The following is a 21,853-nucleotide window of genomic DNA, read 5'->3' as shown; positions in this document are numbered from 1 at the left end:
AATATTGACTGTAGAGAGGGGGTGCCGAAATATCGCGAGACTCTCTTATGTCTCATCGGTGGAAGTGTTGTGTAATTCCATCAAAATGAATTCCTAATGTAATCATCGCTTTTGTGTCATTATGTGTCATGGAAAAAAACATTTTATTGCAAAATGTAAACCATTTCACAATCCATAAACCATTCTTTTACAACAACAACAACAACAAAAAAAAGCCTGTTTGTGTTTTTTTAAATGACAACGAGGCCTGCGCAGTTTCGGCCAAAGTTATAATCACGATTTTTTCTTTTTTTTACTTAATATTGAGTGACGATTATTAATCACAATCATTCACGTGAGAAAAAAAACATCAGTATTTTTATTGCACTCAAAACCGCCGCAGATTAGGCACAGTGCTGTCGGCAGTTGGGGCGTAGCAATTAGCGCGAGGGGAGGTATGGGCGAAACAGCTAAACCATCTACATCCCCTCCCCCATATATGATAACTGAACTGCATGGCTCCTATGTTAAAATGCAGGGGTGCAGGAAGTCCAGTCCTCAAGAACCTCTATATGGAGGCTGTTTTCCATCTCCCCCTGCCTACAACACACCTGATTCAAATGGTCACGATCATTATCAGGCTTGGCCAAAGCTTGCTGATTAGCGGATCATTTGAATCAGGTGTGTTGCAGGCAGGGAGGGATTGGAAAACAGGCCAGCTAGGAGCTCTTGAGGACTGGACTTGTGCACCCCTGTTATAATGTAAATATCGTAAGTATCAGAGCTGGGCATTCCGTCCCGGGGGCGGAATGGTCCGTCCCTCCGTTGTGGACGGACGCCCATTTTTGTGACGGTTGATGGGGGACGACACCAGGACTATGTTAGTGAATGATATTACTGGACACGGTGGGCTTTTCAACCTTACGCACGCCCTATCCTGACGCAAGTTTCTGGTCGACAGGAGCGCGATCCAATCGATCTACCCCGCTGGACCGGATGACCAACACCTGCCCAATATCGGAGCTCGAGATAGAAAGACACTGGCCAGCGGAATCTGCATTGCCACATATGGTTCTCGCAAGATCCCACTCAAGCTGGTTGGACGCCATTACACCTGGGATTTCACCATCGCCGACGTGCAGAGCCCGCTCCTGGGTGCGGATTTCCCTATCCACTACCGCCTACTAGTCGATGTCGCCAACCGCCGCCTGATTAATGTCGACTCCTACCAAACCACACCACTCAAGCCCTGTCGTGACAGTAACGGGCTTGGTCAGCAGCTGTACCGCCACGATGGGCGGCCGCTAGACCATATTTAAAAGGACTTTCCAACCGTGTTCAAGTCGGAACTCTGTCAAAATCCCAGCCAAGCAGCCAAGCACGGCGTCTACCACCATATCCAGACTTCCGGACCACCTGTTCACTCCAAGTTCCGACGCCTGCAAGCAGCTAAACAGGCCTTCCCGGAGATGGAGTGGATGGGCCTGTGCCAGAAGGCGTCCAGTCCATGGGCATCCCCCTTACATATGGTAAAGAAGCCCAATTGGCCCTGGAGGCTGTGTGGGGATTGTCACCGTCTAAATTTCCTCACTGTGCCCGACCACTACCCATTGCCCAACATGGCCAACTTCACGTCTCAGTTTGACGGCGCCAGAGCGTTCTCTAAGGTGGACTTGCTGAAGGGACACTTCCAGGCACCTGTGCATCCAGATGACATCGCCAAGACTGCTATCGTCACCCCATTCAGCACGTTCGTGTTCAACTACTCCACCTCTGGCTTGAGAAACAGTGGCTCCACCTTCCAACGGATGATGGACCAAATTTTTGGCAACCTTCCCTTCTGTGCAGTCTACGTCGATTGAAAAATATTTGTGGAGTATGGCTGGGTTTATGAGACTGATAACCGCTGCAGTATGTCCGGTTAGAACATAATACTGTCCAGGTGAGTAATAATCAAAACAGTTTTGTCTCTGCAATCTTTAATTTGCTTGGATATGGGTGTGGTTTCTGTAGAACAAAATACAAATGAAAAATCATGAACGGCTGCAATGAAATGCCTCGTCAACACGACACCAATTTGCTGCGGTCGTAACCATACACAAAGTTCAAAACAGTACGAGCAATATCAACTGAAATGTCCATAAACCGCAATCACCAAAAAGACACTTTATATTGAGTCACTTACATGCTAATGCACGCACACCTTGTAAGTTGGATCGACTTGGATGGAATGTTTGAACATGTTACGATGACTTTCGTCTGGTAGTTATCGCGGGTCCTGAAATAGGTGACCAAAACATGCCTAACTAAAATTGAATTACACTAACAGACTAACCACCATAGGGTGCTATGGCAACATAAATACGAAAGAACCTGGCCTTTTTAACATCGATGACATCTTGATCTACTCCAAAACCACAACCGACTACCCAACCACAGCTACCTGGTCCTCAACCACTACTAGTTGGGCCTATACCACAGCTAGCTGGGCTCCAAAAACAGCCACCCAGCTCCCAATTACCTAATACCGAGACAAAAATGAGAAATCCTATCATGAAGAAACATCGTTCAACAAACATTTTTAAGACACTTAATCAAGCAATTATTATCTGGGACACACATCAAAAACCTAAAGGGTTACTTGGAGGTCATTTGAACATTCGAAGCCTGATCCCAAAGCGAGCACTTAATGATTCAGTCCAATATAGATTTTATTGGGTTGACTGAAACATGGTTAACCAGTTCATCACCTAAGGCTGCCATACACATGCAAGGTTATATGTAACGTGTTCAGGAAAAACAGAATTCAAGGACAAGGAGGAGGGGTTCTATTTTATGTAAGAGATACTCTCCAATGTTCACAAATTGCATGGCCTGAGGACATTACACTTGAATGTGTTGAAGTAAATATTGTCCTTTCAAAGGAAATGAAGTTTATTGTTATTTGTGTTTATAGGAAACCATCAGCAAAAATAGATTTTTCTGATCAGCTGAAAATGCTCTTAAACTTCTGCAGTTCTTCTAATAAGGATTCTAATAAGGAAAGAAATCTTAATTTGAGATTTTAATAACTGGGATAATAAGAAAGAAAGGATTAAATTAAAACAAATTACAAACCTTTGTAATATGGTCCAATTAATTGAGAACCCTACTCGTATAACTAGCCAGAGTAAAACAAGAATAGATTTGTTGTTTGTTTGCAAATAAACATGAACGAATTGTGAAAACTTACAATTTCTTAACTGGTCTCTCCGACCATAATGCAATCTTTTTTAAATGGAAATTGGGCAAAACGCGGACCCAAATGTCTTGTACAAATTCCAGGAGTATCTCCATTTATGAAGTAGTTCCAAGAAACCAATATCACAATCTGGCTAGAGCTGTGCATGACATTGATTGGAATAAGGTTCTTTCATGTGACGATATTCCAACAACCAGTATTGATTTCTACTCAAAAATAAAAAAATGCGATGGCTCCATTTACGAAGACAAACAAACAAACAAAAAAAGACAGTAAAGTTGATTTACCATTGCTCAATAATCAATGCAGAACATTAATGAAAACTATAGACCAACTATTGAAAAAATCCCTTAAAACAGGTCTTGTCTCTGATAGACAACTCTTTACGTCAATGCGAAATAGAGTAATTCAAACATTGTGCAAAGCTAAGGCAAACTTTTACTCATCAATTATTGAGGCAGCCAAAGGGAACAGCAAGAAGATTTGGCAGACAATTGATAAAATTACTGGAAAGAGAGAGCAAGGCAATAAATTACAATTACAAATCAATACTCAATTGGTGAACAATCCTGTTGTTGTGGCAACTGAATGTAATACTTTTTGAAAAAATTCTGGTCTGGAAATCTCACGACTCTTTGCTCGACAGGAAAGTACATCCTACTCTGTTGAAAAATCTCCACTTATGTTTACAATTGCAGAAATAAATGAGTGTGAGGTTTTAAAACTGAGAATTAAAACTGTCAAAAGCTAAAGATGTATATGGCCTGGACACCAATTTTCTTAAGGTACACAAGGATTCCCTATTATGCCAGATAACCCATACGATCAATTTATCAATTAAAAATTCTGTTGTTCCCACGGTATGGAAAATTGCCACAACTACCCCTGTATTTAAATCTGGTAACAAATTGGATGTAAGGAATTACCGGCCAATCAGTATATTACCCGTCGTTTTGAAAATTATTTAGAAATGGATCGCTAAACAATTGGTAAATCATCTCAATACAGGTGGAACTCCTCTTCATGCCATGCAGTTTGGTTTTCGTTCAAATTACTTGACAGAAACTGCATTAAATATATTTCTTGAAAACGTTAAATATTACTTTTCTCCCCCTTTGTTGGTGCAGTTGTCCTTGATTTAAAAAGGGCATTTGATACTGTTGACCACTATATTTTTTGTCATGGCTACTAAAATTCAATTTCTTCGAAGAAGCTATTCTTTGGATTAAATCGTACTTGTCCAATCGGTCAAATTGTGTATCTTGTATTGTGTATAAATTGTGTCAACAATGTCAAATCCCCTTATACTGACATTGAGATTGGTGTTCCTCAAGGCTCCATTCTTGGACCTATTTTGTTTTCTTTATATATTAATGATTTGCCAAATATCTGCCAGGATATTGACACACAGCTTTATGCAGATGATGCTGTAATTTTTACAAAAGCTAAGTCTGACATAGAAGTATCTGAGAAAGTAACGTCTGCAATAATCGCTATAGATGAATGGTTTACCAAATCATGTCTTCTCCTGAATTCCAAGAAAACTGTCTGTATGGTATTCTCAAAGCGTTCAAAAGTGTTGTCAAGTTCAAATATATTTCTGAAAGGTGAGGAGCTGCAGCTTGTATATATCTTGGTATCACGCTTGATTCAAATTTAATTTAGAATTGTAAATTTAAAACTGAATAATTTCAGACAAATAAGATCGTTGCTCCCAGACAGGGTTGCTAAAATGTTTCTTCATTGTATGATCTTTTCTCACATTGAATATTGCATGACTAACTGGTCACTAACAAGTTTAAGTACACTAAAACCAATAGAATCGCTCTTCAAAAAATCTGTGAAAGTATTGGATAGAAAATCATTTTCCACCCATCACTGCCGTATTCTCCAGAAACATAATATTTTAACTTTTGATCATTTTAAAAAGTTTAAACTAGCCTGCTCTATATATAAGATTTGGACTTGCTCCCCCACCTTTGAGTGAGTTTATTATGTTAAGATCCAGCATCAGTGGGAAAAGAACCAGAGCCTTCAACTAGAGATGACTGTGCAGTACCACATAGACAAACTACTTTCAGTAATCAGGTTTGATCAGTTAAAGGTACTGTGGTCTGGAATGAGATTACTATTCAAATAAGAGACTGCACCACTTTAAGCACTTTTAAAGTCAACCTAAAAAAGTGGCTAAAAAGAAACCAAATTTGTGAGCACTAATTTTAAATCAAGCTACAATGTGCCCTCTTGTTAGTATTATTATTATAAATGTATTTTTTGGTTTTGTTTTGTATGTTACTGATGTGTGAGTTCTATGTGCCAATTTCTTTCTGTCCTTCTCTTTATTGGTGTTGTTATTGTAATGTTACTTCTTTTGACCTGCTAGGGACTACAGATGGAAAGTAGCCATTGGCTAATTCTGGCATATTTACATGTAAATGTTCATTAATATGCACTGCCCCTTTTAAATAAATAAATTACAAATTACAATTGAGAAGGCTCTTTGCAATTTTGGTGGTACTGACTCCTTATATGAGAAAGGGCTCGAGTTCCTTGCATGTGTCAACCATTTTGGGATAGATATGAGCTTTTGCGAATGAGCTGTGTTGTTGCGCAGAACTGTAAGGCTGATCGGCGAAATGAGGTAATTTTGCCACTTTTGCCAAACAGTCTTACAGATAGATAGATAGATAGATAGATAGATAGATAGATACTATCTATCTATCTATCTATCTATCTATCTATCTATCTATCTATCTATCTATCTATCTATCTATCTATCTATCTATCTATCTATCTATCTATCTATCTATCTATCTATCTATCTATCTATCTATCCATCCATCCATCCACCCATCCATCCATCCATCTATCTATCTATCTATCTATCTATCATAAGCTGTGGCTTTAGTCATTAGGCTTGAAACTGCTTCTTTGGTAAGCAAAGTCCTTCTTACAAAGAAGGCATATCACTCTGTCTTTATCAATAGTGCTGTCAGGGCATTTTTTAAATTTACCATTCATCGGACCAACAACTCTCACATGCTCTTCCATTTTCACGTCTTCTCTCTGGTCCTGAACTTGCCCTCCCACCTACAATAGGATCTGATCACGTTATGCCAAACACAATGACAGCCAATCAGTGTCCACATCAGGTCACGCCCTGATGTGGACACTGACCATTGTTTTTTACACCCCCAACAACTCAAGCACAAGCCCCACGCATCAAAATGGATCTCATCATCATACAGAAACAGTAAAGTTAATGATAAAAATGTTGATTCATGCGATTAAAAAAAATAACGCTTTAACTCAGACAGTAGTTAATTGATCGCAATTACTGCAATAATTTGACACACCTAAAATAAATATGCTACTATCGTAACTTTACATGCCTTGAATTGGAAACAAGCTCAGTGTCAGACAATGGCTGTCGCTCCAGGTACTAACTCACCATGATACTCCACAGTTAAGTAAATTCTTTAAGTACAAAGATTGGAGACTATGCTGTAGCCTACTTAATTCTCTTGAGTCTTGACATGACTCTCTGTCATCAGTCAGCAACATTAGAATCCTGCAGCAGGTTGCAATGACTTATTGATTAGTCAGGTTAACAAAACCTTAACATACTTTTGCCCCTTGGTGGTTGGCTGACTACTGATTGAGAAAGTGCTTGATTAGCAGCAGAGCTCATATTTTAAATGTAAATATAGATGAAGAAGAAGAAGAAGAAGAAGAAGGCCTTTATTGATCCCACAGTGGGGACATTTTCAGTGTTACAGCAGCAAAGATATAGGTCACACAGGGACGGCGGCATAATGTAGCCATTAATGTGTAACATTAACGGCAAACATTCAGGATCAAACCTATGTAAATATACGCAATAACATGTGTATATACACATGTATATACACGCCAACATACATCTACATAAAAAGTATGAGGAACACTCATTTTAGCCTGTACATAGTACAGAGGAAAAATACTCTAAGTAAATGACAGTGCTGCAGTGTTGTAGTGAAATGTAAGGAACAGCATTGGATAAAAATAAAACTAGACTAACAGTAGTAGGGAATGTTGAGTATTGCACGGTATTACAGTAGTGGGGAATGTTGGGTATTGCACAATATGAGCTCAGGTGCAGGACTGCACAGTTGCACTAATGTCCGCCAGTTTGTAGAGACTACGCAGTATTCTTGTTAAAGAGTCTGACAGCAGCCGGCAAGAAGGAGCGGTGGAATCTCTCCTTTGCACAGCGAGGGTGTAACAGTCTGTCACTGAAGGAGCTGTGGAGTGCTGTTAGGGTGCCCTGGAAGGGGTGGTCCGGGTTGTCCAGCATTGATGACAGCTTGGCCAACATCCTCCTGTCCCCCACCGAGTCCACAGAGTCCAGGGAGCAGCCCTGATGATAACCAGGTTAATTCAATCGTGGCTACAGAATTGTGATCCCGATTAAAATTTGATTTATTGAGTAGCGCTATCACCGCCATTGCAGTTGGATGATTGGATGTGTTTGAAATGCTTTTTAAAATGTGATGCATTGCTTTTCATTATACTTTTAATTTAATGTGCTGATAACTAGTCAGAGGCCTATAACTGATATTGTAAGGGTGAAAGATAACAACCTATCCAGTTTCAACAATTGACTCCTCAACATGTATTCTATCCAGGTTGTCATCTCAGGAAATTATTATTTTGTTCATTTGATGACCATTTTCTAAAAGTGTTAAGTATCTGATTTTTATTTCAAAGTGCTTTCTTATCCTGCAATTTTGCTCAAATTTGCAATATAATCCAATTTATCCGCATTATCTGTACCGCTTCTCCTCACAAGGGTCGCGGGGCGTGCTGGAGCCTATCCCAGCTGTCTTTGGGCAGTAGGCGGGGGACACCCTGAACTGGTTGCCAGCCAATCGCAGGGCACACAGAGACAAACATCAGCACTCACAATCACACCTAGGGCCAATTTAGAGTATCCAATCAACTTACCATGCATGTTTTTGGAATGTGGGGGGAAACCGGAGTGCCCGGAGAAAACCCACGCAGGCACGGGGAGAACATGCAAACTCCACACAGGGAGGCCGGAGCCGGGATCGAACCCACGACCTCTGAACTGTGAGGCGGACGTGCTAACCAGTCGACCACCGTGCCGCCCATCCGCAACCATGATCTTTAGAAAATAATAATCACTATATCAAAGTAGTATTGCAGCATAGGGGGCAATGTTTTGTCAGCACAGTTGTAGAATGAGGCATGAAACAACCAGGTGGGCATTTTACAAAATTTTGCCGGCCCTTCATTTGTCATTTGTCAGTGGCCTACCCATCCTTCATTCGTCAGTCTGTCATTTTTTCAAGCCGAACTGAGTTGTAATCGTCAGTTGGTCAGTGTGATGAATAATTTTAATGCTAAAATGAATTAAATTAATTGCGACTTGGTATTAGGAAATGACGTTGAAGCGACTGTCATAAAAAAAAAATGGCTCATGCCTTCTCTAGATTGAGGTCCTGACTAATACAGATTTAGGGCAACTATCTGCTGTTTCAAAGTTGATATTCACTTTAAAAGCTGGTTCACTTTTAGGCGGAAATGTATGTATGTATGTTCTAGCCCTATTTGCTCTTAGTGTAATTATCATTCTGACACGTCCACAGATATCCTTTGAGTGTAATTTTTCATTTAATATGTTTGTTTATGTAATCGTGTGTGAAGATATTTGAGATTTAATTAGATAGATAGTTAGGCGGGAAACCTGAGAATTTGCCTAAAAATGCTTCCTAGCCTCACTAAATAAATAATTAGATTGACAACCATCCTAGAATTTCGCCTACAAGTAGTTTATTACTTGCCATCTTGTACCCAAACATGTTCGCCAAAGTCTCAACATGGAAGCACTTTTCAGAATTGGCCCCTTGACCAGTATTTTACTCTGCGATTATATGCTACGTAGACCTAATACGGTATTTCAATTTGTCTTCAGATTTCTCCAAAAATCGTCAAGCAAGAAAGTACTGTACGTGAATGCACAGCTTCACGCTAGTGACTCTCCTCGGAGTTTGGCTGCACACACGTGAACCGCCACAGGAAGTAAATAAATCTGCGTTACAGCATATGTATTCGCGTGACTATTTCGCACCTGCTAAACAAATTACTGATGTCGATAGACAGTGTTTCGCTTCTAAAAAAAGGCCCACTATTGTAATTGATGGCAATAGCGCAACGTGCCTTCATTTCCCACAAGCCCTGTCGCGGATTTCTCCGGAAGAAAACCTTAGCTCGTGCCTGCCACTTCCTCTTTCCGTCAACGGAGTTTAGGTAGGTCAGATTTGCTACTTGTGGGCATCTAATCTGTTGCAAACCACGGTTTTATTCAGTCATCCGCTATAAACGAACATTTACGAAGATGCCGAACACGTTAGCGCACGGTATATACTGATTATTTTGTAACCACAACACTTAATATTGTTGTTTTCAAGCGGTGTAAGTGGCCCTGGGGTGATATGGCGTTGCTGTAGTATGAGCAAGCTAAGTTGCTAGACACCGCGCCAATAGATGCATTTGCTTAACAATGACGCGTTTGAAAACGCCACACTTCCCATAATTTAGCATATTTATTGACAAATTATGCGTTTCGAGTAGCGGGATGTGTGCGTATTAAAAGACCGGCAGCTAGCTTGCTAACTTGCGGTAGCCGTCGGCCAATACGAATCAATGGCTCGTGGTTCCATTAATAGTGTCTTGTTTTTTTATATACTGTTTTCCAGTTCACGATGGGACGTGTGATCAGGGGACAGAGAAAAGGTGCGGGCTCAGTGTTTAAAGCCCACGTCAAGCACAGGAAAGGCGCCGCTAAACTCCGCCACATTGACTTCGCTGAACGCCATGGCTACATCAAGGGAATCGTCAAGGTACGTTCGGAAATCCATTTCAGGCTGGGCGAATATTGAAGTGACGTTGCCGGCTTCTCCCAGGATATCATCCACGATCCCGGCCGTGGTGCCCCCCTGGCTAAAGTGGCCTTCCGTGACCCGTACCGCTTCAAGAAGAGGACAGAGCTCTTCATTGCCGCTGAGGGCATCCACACGGGACAGTTCATCTACTGTGGCAAGAAGGGTAAGAGTAGCTATTCACATTATGGCATATAAAGAGGTGATTGGAACAGATTCTTGAAGAGCTGGGTGATATGGCCCAAAATTCATATCATGGTATTGAATGTATCCCTTCATGGTAACCGTATATAGCACAATATAAAAGTTAATGTAAAAATATTTTTATTTCATATATATATTTTTTTGGAGTAGGTTAATTATATACTCTATTAGAGAAGCTTGGTTAATAGTTAATGCACAGATTTCAGTTTTGTGCAATGGACCTCTTGTACAAATTCCTGTATCCACTATTGCTGCTGAAACACTGTGAATGTCTCAAATGTGGGACTAAATAAAGATTATTATTTTGAATATATAATCGATACACTTTTAATTTTATCGGTCCCCTCCTTTCTGTTGATGTACGTGGTGATGTTCTTCGTCATTTGTGGTCTTCAGTGGCTGTTTACGTTATTCTGTACTGTATTCTCCCCAGTTGATATTTAGCTGTTCAAAGTTAGTTATCCTCAGCTGTAACACAGTTCCCGCCTGACCTATGTGACAAGTGCACTGTATCACACAAGCACTTATTTCGGTGTTTTGCAACTGCATTACGATAGCTTTACAATTAGCATGGCTTCCCGTCTTTCTCCGCATCGTCCCGTCTTTGTGATAACGCTACTTACGGAAGTGTAGCTTTTTCGCTGCCGTGGAGATGATTAATGACTTATACAATGTAGGCACCGGATACATAGCTAACTTGTGCCTTTGCATCCTGTTTAGCCACATTCGCAATCCAGCCGCATATCGTAAGTAGTGGAGGCTTCGCAAAATAGTGTGCAGCAAGCATTCAACAAAGGAAAACAGAGGTGACGTGGGCATACAGTTTGGGTATTTCTGCCACTGAACAGTATTCATGGAAGGGGATACAAAGACATAATCAACATGCATTGCCGGTTTGGAGGGTTGGGTCCAAATCTCTACCTTTGGGCAAATTCATACCTTATATTAAATGTATTGCGAACCCCTAGGTTCTGGTAGTCTGAAAGGACGTTACAAAAAAAATGTCAGCATGTGTGGGGTCTGCGTTATAATGCTTGTAGAGTGTGGTGTAGTTGAGGTGACCTACAAACCATTAAAAAGAAGTAGAAGTAGGATAACTATTTTATGAGGTAACTATACTGAAAATGCATTGTGGTGAATGACTTGTTCTTGAAGAACAGCACACGTAGTTGCTCCTTTGAGTCACACAAGTGGCTTCGAAATTAATCCACTGTCGAGTTTGACGTCAGAATTGCAGAATTTGGATGCATGTATACAATATTGTTTGGACACCAAGATGGATGCAGTGTCCATTTCATGTTAAATTCATAAGGTCACCAGTGTGTCATTTTGTTCCGCCTCGCAGCCCAGCTGAACATCGGCAACGTCCTTCCTGTGGGCACCATGCCCGAGGGCACCATCATTTGCTGCTTGGAGGAGAAGCCCGGTGACAGGGGCAAGCTAGCGCGCGCCTCCGGAAACTACGCCACCGTCATCTCGCACAACCTGGAGACCAAGAAATCCAGAGTCAAGCTGCCGTCTGGTTCCAAGAAGGTCATCTCCTCGGCCAACAGAGCTGTCGTCGGTGAGCATTTGTTGCTGTGTATCGCGTTCATCTATGTGCTTGTTTGATGATTATTTTTATTAAATCTTTTGTGTGTGTGTGTAGGTGTGGTTGCTGGTGGCGGTCGTATTGACAAACCCATCCTGAAGGCGGGTCGCGCCTACCACAAGTACAAGGCCAAGAGGAACTGCTGGCCTCGTGTCCGTGGTGTGGCTATGAACGTAAGTGCCGTTGCACCGCCGCCTGCCCTCACACTACACTTTGTACGTGTGCTCATCGTCCACTTCCCCACACGCAGCCTGTTGAGCATCCCTTCGGCGGTGGTAACCATCAGCATATTGGCAAGCCTTCCACCATCAGGAGGGACGCACCCGCCGGTCGCAAGGTCGGTCTCATCGCTGCCCGTCGTACTGGCAGGCTGCGTGGAACAAAGACCGTCCAGGAGAAGGAGAACTGAGTTTGCTCAAAATAAAACAAAAATTGTTCCAAAGCATCGTTGTTTCATTGTGTTTTTGGCCACTTTGTGTACAAACAAATGTTCTGTCCTGTTAATTTAAATAGAGATTACTATAAAAATGCTTGGTGTAAGACAAGTGAAAGTCTGAATTCAATAAAGCAGTGTTTTTCAAACTCTGTGCCGCGGCACACCAGTGTCCCGCAAGATAGTCGAATGTGTCATGGGAAATGTTTTAATTTGTGTGCCTTTGCGGTCTGGCGCCTGGCATTGTAATCATGTAGTTACTACATTGTAGTACTCTTCCATACCAATAGGTGGCAGTAGCAGCAGGTAGCTAATTGTCTTTGAGGGACAAGCGAATTAGTGGCGCATGTTTTCAATGTCAAAAAATGCTTATATAAACATCACACTTATATTGTTAGAATAAGCGTTTTTTTCCAATGAAACAAATGTGCCTTGACTCAAAAAAGTTTGGAAAAACTGCAATAATGCACTCTTTTGAAGGTCTTGAGGCCCAATGTGTAGAATTTAGTGTCATCTAATGGTGACAATGCAACGACTTAAGATCGACCAAAGTGCGTGCGTGCACTACGGTCCCTAGGAGAGCCCACGCCGTGTGACATGTCACAAGACTACCACCAATTTCTTCAGCAGAGGAACAAGTAAATTATCATAAATGACACCTAGTATCCACACAAGTGACAACGTGCATTGCCTTTGTACACACGCTGTAGTCGTGATTTGGAGGCACTACGTTCGCTAAGTTTGTCTCCTTCGGCTACCCACCATAAGCAGAAAGATGGCACGAGACATGGCAGCCTTCTATGGGGACGGCGTGCCATATGAAGTATACCGTAACTAGAAATTACTTCACCTATGATTATATTTAAAATAGACTTTGATGTGATCATTTTTTTTACAGATTACTGAAATTAATAGTTGGGCGGCACGATGATCGACTGGTTAGCACGTCCGCCTCACAGTTCAGAGGTCGTGGGTTCGATCCCGGCCTCCCTGTGTGGAGTTTGCATGTTCTCCCCGTGCCTGCGTTGGTTTTCTCCGGGTACTCCGGTTTCCTCCCACATTCCCAAAACATGCATGGTAAATTGATTGGACTCTCTAAATTGCCCGTAGGTGTGATTGTGAGTGTGGTTGTTTGTCTCTGTGCCCTGCAATTGGCTGGCAACCAATTCGGGGTGTCCCCCGCCTACTGCCCGAAGACAGCTGGGATAGGCTCCAGCACGCCCGCGACCCTTGTGAGGAGAAGCGGTATAGATAATGGATGGATGAAATTAATAGTGGGTTTTTAAAATGAATTAACTTTGGAAAATCTACATGTTCTACACATTGTCACTTTAACTGTACATGCTGGTGGTTTAAGGCCACCCAACAGTTCAAACTTTTTGAAGAAAATGGTTTGCTCTTGGCTCAAGTCAAAGTGTTTTAACTTGAAGTAGGGGGGTGGGGGTTTGGGGATGTTTTCTACCTTATGTACTGTTCTCAAAAAATGCAAATAACTGAATATGGAGGTGTTTCAATATTTTTTTTTCTGAGTGGCCACTGGCCAATGATAGGTTATCAATAGATCTACTCGGTAAAATACAGTAGTTTTTCAAGTTCATGATGGCCGGTAGCAGGGCCAAACTTTGTAAACTTGCTGCACTGGTTTAGTACAAAACGTGTGTAGCTGTCTAATGGCTAAATGCTTGACAAGATGCCTCAAATGGTAAAAGTTGCTTTAAAAAAACTGCAAAAACAACAAAAAGTATAAAAACTTATTTTTTTAAGCTTGGTAGATGGTAGCAACATATTAGCAGGAGGCTAATAAATAGCATTTAGCCTACAGGTCACTTTATCATTATATGATGCACATTCCCCCCCTTTCTCCTCTTCCTCCTTTTCTTGAATTAGGCACCTGATGTTTTTTTTGAGCGTTGTTTGACTATGCTAACGGTTTAACAGTTAGTTAGATTCATGTTTTTCCCCCTTTCCCCGCAATTGCCAACAGTACATTAAAAGTAGCTGTGAGTCTCTGTTTGTTTTAAGAGTGATATTGAAATGCAATTTATTTGGAGACAGAAATTTGTGTTGCGTGTCATCTTCTATGCCCGGCCGCCCCCTCCCGCCTCCTCTCACAACCTGCTCACAACTGCTGCAGTCACAAGTTGATGTGTAGGGGGGCATTTAGCGCCAATACTGTACCAACTAAATGAGGAAATTAGCGGCGGCATACAAAAGTCTTTATTTCATTTTTTTTCTTCCCGGGGTGCTCGCGCGTCCCCTGATAGATTGTGCCCTGGACGACCAACCATTTAGCCCATAAGCAAAAACCGGCTAACAGCGGCTATGGTGTTGAGCAAGGCTCTGGATATGTGAATTGTATTTCATTAAACCCTGGCTGTGGATGGTATGACAAACAATGACAATGCAATGTTACGTATATGCACAGGTGTACATACACGTGTGGGCTCCTAAACCAGAGGGAGGCGTCGACAGTTGTAAGACAGTTATTAATACTACTACTACTTTATTATTGGTAGTAAGTAGCGGCGAATTGCTCTGTATTCGGTGGCTTGTTTATTTTGGTAAAGGCGGTCAAAAGCCTTTGAATAGGCTAGTGAGACGGCAAAATTTCATGTTCCAATTGTCGGGCATGAATATATAAACCTTTCACACCTACCTAGTCTCTGTGAACCTAACATACATGCTTTGCATATCTAGAGACTGATTTTTTTTTTTGCCCATTCTTCCTTGCAAATTAACTCGAGCTCAGTAAGGTTTGCTGGAGTGTTTGTAAACTGCAGTTTTCAGATCTTTTCACAGATCAGGTCTGGACTTTTGACTTAATCATTCTAACACCTGGATGTTTACTTTGAACCATTCCATTGTAGATTTTGATTTATGTTTAGGATCATTGTCTTGTTGGAAGGTAAACCTCTCTCCCAATCTCATGTCTTTTGCAGACTCCAACAGGTTTTTTTCCCCAAATTCTTCTGTATTTGGCTCCATCCATCTTCCCAGTCCCTGCTGAAGAAAAGCAGCCCAAAACCATGATGTTGCCACCACGTTTGACAGTGGGGCCGGTGTGTTCAGGGTGCAGACCTCTTGAGAACACCACAGAGCAGCTGCATTCATACTAAAATTAGATTATCGGTACACAGAATTTATCATCAGTTATTCATGCAAACATTGGATCATTAAGAAATTATATGGGAATTTATGGAGTCAGTGGCTGCGCTTAGCGAGAAGCGGGTGAATAATTTTCTCTGCGCTACTCTTCAGCCTGTTTACATTTTTTTTTTTTTTTTTTAAATGGTATGAATTTTGTTCCACTTGACAATTGTGTCACACTTGGTGTTGATTCACAAAATACAATTCAATTTTATATCTGTTTGTCAAAAGGTCAAAGTTTATGTGTCAGGGGTTAATACTTTTGCAAGGCACCCTACTTAGAGAAAACCCATAGAAGCACAGGAGAACATGAAATCTCACACCATAGCACCTTTTGTAAAACCTTGTTTTGTGGAAGCAAATGTAAAACGAATTAACAGATTTCATCCTCAGATTTTTAGATGCAAATGACTGGATGTTAAGATTCCAAATAAAATGTAATTCAGGTTCACAATGTTTGTGTGAACTAATGTAAAAATGTTCCACCTCTTTAGGTTAGAGGAGTACACATGACGCAGACAAAGATTCCATGTTCTTTATTTGCTAAGGGCGCAATGCTTTTTTTTGTTATATTTCTGTGCACAAAAAAACCTCACAAAGTGAAAGTCCACATCGCGACTGTAGCTTCAGAATTCAACGTCACACCATGGCCAAAACAAAAGTCGGCAAAAAACAGGGCGCAGATTAGAACTCTGTACAGTCAATATCTTCTTTAAAAATAACAAAAGGACAAAAATGTTCCTTTTAAATCAAATTCTATTTTTTTTTAGTGAAATACAACAAAATAAATTCTATAAAATAAGAGCAAAATATTTAAATATAATACGGTGGGCAGAATATTTTCATTTGCAGGAGTATTTGGTATGTTTTAGACAAAAAAAAGAAAAGGAAAAAAAAACACGTATTCAAGTTACCAATTAAATACAGTATTTACTGATGTTTACCTTTTTACTACAGAATCAAAGTTAGTTTCAATGTGTCTAACCAGCTGCTATTCCTAAGCACCGCCTCCCGTGTCGCCCCCTGTGGTCACCGAGCGAGATGCGGAGTGACTTGTCGGTGAGCCCCGATGGGAAGCGGGTCTCGTTTAAAACCGGGCGTGGGCATGGGGCTCCACAGAAGAAACTGAAGCTAAACCACGGCGTCTATGATACACCACAAAGATGGCCGCCGGTGCAGCGATTCTGTTGCATGTTTTTTTTTTTTTTATGTGGGGTGGGGCAAGAGTGGGGGATTTTTTTTTTTTTTTTTTTTTTTAATCTAAACTGTCTATCCCACCGGCAAAACTCCATTGCCAAATGTGAAGGATTATATGTGCAATTGAAAAGCCACTTAGTCGTACATTGGTTCAAAAATATTGCCCTCATTGTAGATGAGTAGGAAAAAAAAAAAGTAATGCACCCCCTGTGGGGATGTGAAGAACAGCTTTAGGTTGTTATGAACGTCTTCCCTCGGGCTACACTATTCTGGTGAGAAGCCATGCTAAATGTTACAGCATATTGACTGACTGAGCTTCGAAAAAAATAATTATAAACAAAAAAACAAAAAAAAAGGCAATGATTTCTCTGACCAAATGTTGCATTAACTGCCTTTTCACGTCAAACAGCGTAAAGGCCCACCCGACCGTCAAACAAACTCGACACCCGGGGAGCTAATGAATAACAACAACATATTGGTGAGAATAACAAACACATCCTTCTTCGGCGTCTTCTTCTTCTACAGTTGAATGACCGATAAACCATCCCATTGCTGCGACAAACTCTTACTGCGGAACATGGGCGATGAAAACAAAGTCTTGCTTTTGGGCGGGGGATTTTTTTTCATATAGTATCTATTTATGTCATCAGTATGATCTGCAACCTCTTTCCCAACAGCGAAGCACAGCGAGTGATGCTACTGGGCGATCCCAACAGTCACAAACATGAACATTATGTACATCTTTCATCATCATCGCCAGCTCTGGGTTAATTGTTTTTTTTCCTTTATGTAGAACTCTCAAATCCACTCCCTCCGCTCCTGCGGCGCCCCCCGCTGGCCACGCTCTAAGAACCAAAGAGAGCAGAGGAGGAGTAAGGAGAGCGGGTCGACAGGCTCCAGGCACAGCAGAGGAGGGAGGAGGCGGTGAAGGGGGCTTCGGGGCAAGGCGGCGTTATTCCTTAGGCAAGGCGGGAGTCGGGGTGGAGGTGGGGGCCGGGCCGGGCGCCATCTCCTCCGTGCTCTCCCAGTTTTCTTGTGCTCTCGGGCCGGGGGCGGGGCCGCCGGGGGCGACGGGGCCCGGGCCCGGGCCCGGGCCGCCGGGGCCAGCCGGGCCCGGAGTCGGGGCCTGCGTGGGGCCCGGGGTCGGTGCCGAAGCGGGGCCGGGGCGCTGAGGGTTGTTCATGTGCTGCGCGGCGGGGCCGGTGTACGGCTGCCCGTGAGGGTGGTTGTTCTGGAAGAGACAGATTCAATAAAAATATATATTCTCAGAGTAGGGCGTTTAACCGAAAGGAGGTCTTTATTTGTAGTATTAGCAGGGATAGGGATTGAGCCCAGCCGCGAATAATGCAAAAATCCAAGCTACAACACACCCTAAAAAGTTTTATAATTGTCTGTTCAGTGATTCTCAAAAGTGTTGTAGGTGGGTCAAAGACTCACTAAATTCAATACTTGAAACTGACGGCTTAAGCGTAAGTAGATTTTCACCCGTTCGTGTAATCGTCTACAATCTGACGATGATTGTTGTTTCGTTTGATGCAGGTAAGTTTGCTGCTTGTTTTGTGTATTTTACATCAGGCATGTTTTTGGTCAGCTAATGGATCCAAATAGCGTGCGGCGTGACATCAGGGTCACACCATAGACTGTTTACAATAATACATGCACGCTTGCAGACGACTCTTATTAGTGCTGCTTGTATTCTGCCCATTTATCTCAGAAAGAAAAATGTCGAGTAAACGCTGCTATGGAACTTGCAGAAACAACTCCAAACACTCTGACCGTCCACATAAGGATGCATTCTTTATTCGTTTCCCAAAGCCAAAAACTCAGCGATAAATATGAATGATGGCTCAATTTGTGCAACGATTAGACTATTAACGTTTTTTTTTTTTTTCATGAACTAACGTAATTGTATATTAAACAACAACATTTGTATGGTTTGTGATCATTTGACTCTTTCATGGAATACAGCAGTGATGACTACCTGCTGAAACTGCGTGGTTCCTGGAGAGTGCGGGTACAAAGAGGTGTCCTCAGGCGGTGAAGAGTCTTGATCATCAGGGGCTTCCTGTTCATCTGGCTCCTGCAAACAGGACAGGAAAACAACACACAACTATTGACTGCATGCACCCATGAGATACATGAGATCAACTTAAATTATGGGAATGGTTAATCAATTTCAACACTGACATACACAAATACGTACTTCATTCATACACACCATTCTGTATCTAGCTTAGGCCACAGATGACTAATTAAGTTATAGGAAAACAAAATAATATTGTATGGGAGGTCAGTTCATTACCACAGTAACCCTTAATTCAAATTCCACCAGTAATTTGACTTTTTCCTGATGTTGCGGTGCCTGGAATACTGACCTTCCCTGGGCTTCCCTGAGTACACTTGAGCTGTGTATGAAATATTACAAGAAGCATGTCACTCCACTGGAATTCTTTTAAAATCAACATCAAAAAATGCAACTAATTACAATCACACACGCACTGCTCACTGTATTTTGGGGGGCGGGGGAGGTTCTTGGGGGGCATTTGGCGTGGCTACCGAACACTCGACAACTCAATTCAGCTACCTGACATTTTCCAGCATGCAACTCACTCCACGCCTATTGCTTGAATTAACATTTTGGAGCTCTTTATGCTACACAGTAGAACCTACAAAGTCCAACGACCCAAAAGTGGTACAGTTTGGCTTGACCGAAATTTAATAAAACGTCATCACAATGTGATCATGTGACTTCAGCTCGGCGAGTGTTTTTTCACCACAGATGATTACTAGAGAAAGTGTGACAGTAACCATACAACAGCAAATGAACTTGCACCCAGGAAATAGGTTGGCTGCTAAGTGTAATGTGATCAATACAGTTATAGTGGTTCTCAAACTGGGGTCTTTGGACATCCTGAGGCCCATGAGCCTTAGCTTGGGGGTGTACAAAATATATATATATATATTTTTTTAATGTGGTATCAGATTAAATTGCGCAAAATATGTATTTTTTATTATGTTGTATCCTTTTTTAAACAGTGCACACCTCGGGGGACCAACATGGCACAAAAAAAGAAAATTCTAGTCTTCTACCTAGCTTTGTGGCCAATTAAAAGTCCAGATATCATTGTGACCTATCACAAAACTGACATAGCTACATAGAATAGTCATAATTTAGGAATCGTCTTTTTTTTTGCAAAAATATACACCGGTAGTCGAATTTTAATAGGATTATTTTTTGGGGCAAAAATATAGTCCAATTTTAAGAAGAATTAATGTCTTTTCCAGAATAAATGTGACTCTCCCTCAGTTATATTTTTACTTTATAATGCTTAATTTGGGCGATAATACATTTGTTTTTTAATTGAAAGATTTCGACTTCTTGTGCCAAGAAAATATTCTCTGAGGTTAGGCTTAAAGCTACTGGGTGATTTGGCAACTAACGGATTTTGATTTTCATGAAACTTACTGTACTTGTTCATGGTGATGGGACAAAACTAAATCTCAAATTTTAGGTTGATCGGAGCAGGGGTTTTTGAGCTATGGCCTGCTGAATTTGGACATTTTCTGCAAAAAAGGTAGTGGCCACCTTCCTTTGAACCATTTATATCTCAGGAAAGACTGGGTCAATCTTCACAAAACCGGTATTATTGGAAAGGGAATACAACAAGGATTCCAAATATGCAGATGTTAGAGAATCTAAGAGAATGTGAGAAATGCCATTTCATGAGCAATTTTGTTATGGACACAAACACACACAAGGGCAATTTTAAAGTCAAATTATAGGTTCAAAGGTCAAGTTACTAAATATGCTCCAATCGTTTAATTGCAGATTTGCAATCCTTGTTGATTTCACTGTTCAACAATACCGGTGTTGTGAAAATTGACCCAGTAGTTCCTGAGATTCCTGAGAGGTTCAAACGGTGGACAGCCACACCGCTTTTTACACAAAAGGTCAAAATTCGGCAGGCCATTGCTCCGATTGACCTAAAATTTGAGATTCTGTATTGTCCAATATCCCTATCAAGTTTCATTATGATCAAAATTTGCTTGGTTCAAGTTTTCAGATTTTTTTGGCGGGTAATTCGGCATGAAACGACCCCACAGGTAGTGTTGTAACACTCGGGACCGGTCTTAGTCTTGAGACTGGTCTCAAGCCCACATTTTCAAGGTCTTTGTCTTGGTCTCGGACTCGACTCACTGAACTATGGATTTTCCAACTGACCTATTGAGAGCAACATTGATCTACGATTCTTCAACTTCATTAATGTGATAATAAGGCTAAGCACTTGGTCAGTGGTGTCCAGCTCCGGTCCACAAGGGCCTCTTTCCTGCCTGTTTTCCAGCTCTCCTTGCTGCAACACACCTGATTGAAATGATCAGCCCATCAGCAAGCTCTGAAGAAGCTTGATAACAATCATGATCTCTTGAATCAGGTGCGTTGCGACAGGGATAGATGGAAAACAGGCAGGACACCGGCCCTTGAAGACCGAGTTTGAACACACCTGCATTTGGTAAAACAAATACGTTCAAATCCATGTTTAAAAAAATAAATAAATAAAATAAAATTTAAAAAAAAAAAAAAAAAAAAAAAAAGAGTTGAATCTCTATTGACCAGTATGTTTGACTTTTTTGATGGTTGTGTTGCCGTTTTAAGATTAGATTTTAAACTAAAATAACCTAAATTCAGACCTTTTTCATCCTAAGCCTTATTTTGAATAGTTAAAAAAAAATAATAAATTGACTGATATGAAATCGCTGAGCTCTAGAATGCTATTAAACTGTTCAACCTTTCACGGATTTTACAATGAATTTTTATAGTCTTAGTCTTGTCTCCGTCTTGGTCTTGTCTCGCTGTCAACTCCCAAAGTCTTGGTCGTGTCTTGATTACTCTGGTCTCAGGCAAGTCTTGTTGTCGCATATTGTAATATAGTCTTGAGCACACTATTTTTAAGATTACAACCTCTTTTTTTTCTGTTGAAAACCAACTACCGATACTCGCCGAACATTATAGCTTGTCTTCTCCCCAAAATATGGTTTTGTTATAACACCACTACTTTTTTCATCTAAAAAATAAGCAATGTTTTAATTTCTATGGCATTTAGGGGTACACATGGTAG

General features: G+C 41.3%; 2 protein-coding genes across 8 annotated transcripts in view; one reads left to right on the top strand and one right to left on the bottom strand.

The window, feature by feature from the left end:
* The first annotated feature begins 9,377 nt into the window (after positions 1 to 9,377).
* On the top strand, positions 9,378 to 12,404 carry rpl8 (ribosomal protein L8). Its single transcript, XM_086052063.1, has 6 exons — positions 9,378 to 9,532; positions 9,982 to 10,125; positions 10,189 to 10,330; positions 11,714 to 11,932; positions 12,017 to 12,132; positions 12,210 to 12,404. Exons 2-6 carry the CDS (start codon positions 9,988 to 9,990, stop codon positions 12,366 to 12,368), a joined length of 774 nt encoding a protein of 257 aa, XP_085908189.1. The 5' UTR covers positions 9,378 to 9,532; positions 9,982 to 9,987; the 3' UTR covers positions 12,369 to 12,404.
* A 3,656-nt stretch (positions 12,405 to 16,060) lies between these two features.
* usp9 (ubiquitin specific peptidase 9) overlaps positions 16,061 to 21,853 on the bottom strand; it is a 66,713-nt gene continuing 60,920 nt past the window's right edge. For 5 of the 7 annotated variants that reach the window (XM_086050679.1, XM_086050677.1, XM_086050678.1 and 2 more), the window contains 3 exons: positions 19,112 to 19,141; positions 18,718 to 18,816; positions 16,061 to 17,967 (listed from right to left, as the gene is read on the bottom strand). In XM_086050679.1, the coding sequence (XP_085906805.1) occupies positions 17,689 to 17,967; positions 18,718 to 18,816; positions 19,112 to 19,141 (408 nt within the window). In that variant the 3' untranslated portion in view covers positions 16,061 to 17,688. The remainder of the gene's footprint in view (positions 17,968 to 18,717; positions 18,817 to 19,111; positions 19,142 to 21,853) is intronic. The other 2 variants (XM_086050680.1, XM_086050682.1) reach the window with 1 other exon arrangement.

The sequence above is a fragment of the Filicampus tigris genome, chromosome 14, assembly GCF_054856515.1.
Source record: "Filicampus tigris isolate MCC_2025a chromosome 14, RoL_Ftig_1.0, whole genome shotgun sequence".
NCBI classification, from domain to species: Eukaryota; Metazoa; Chordata; class Actinopteri; order Syngnathiformes; family Syngnathidae; genus Filicampus; species Filicampus tigris.
This window is presented reverse-complemented; position numbering and strand designations above follow the sequence as displayed.

Bases quoted from the DNA above. Each gene is read 5' to 3' on its own strand.
- rpl8 (XM_086052063.1), top strand. From the start codon at position 9,988: ATGGGACGTGTGATCAGGGGACAGAGAAAAGGTGCGGGCTCAGTGTTT. The intron at 11,933-12,016 runs GTGAGCATTTGT...GTGTGTGTGTAG, and splicing joins GGCCAACAGAGCTGTCGTCG to GTGTGGTTGCTGGTGGCGGT. The intron at 12,133-12,209 runs GTAAGTGCCGTT...CCCCACACGCAG, and splicing joins TCCGTGGTGTGGCTATGAAC to CCTGTTGAGCATCCCTTCGG.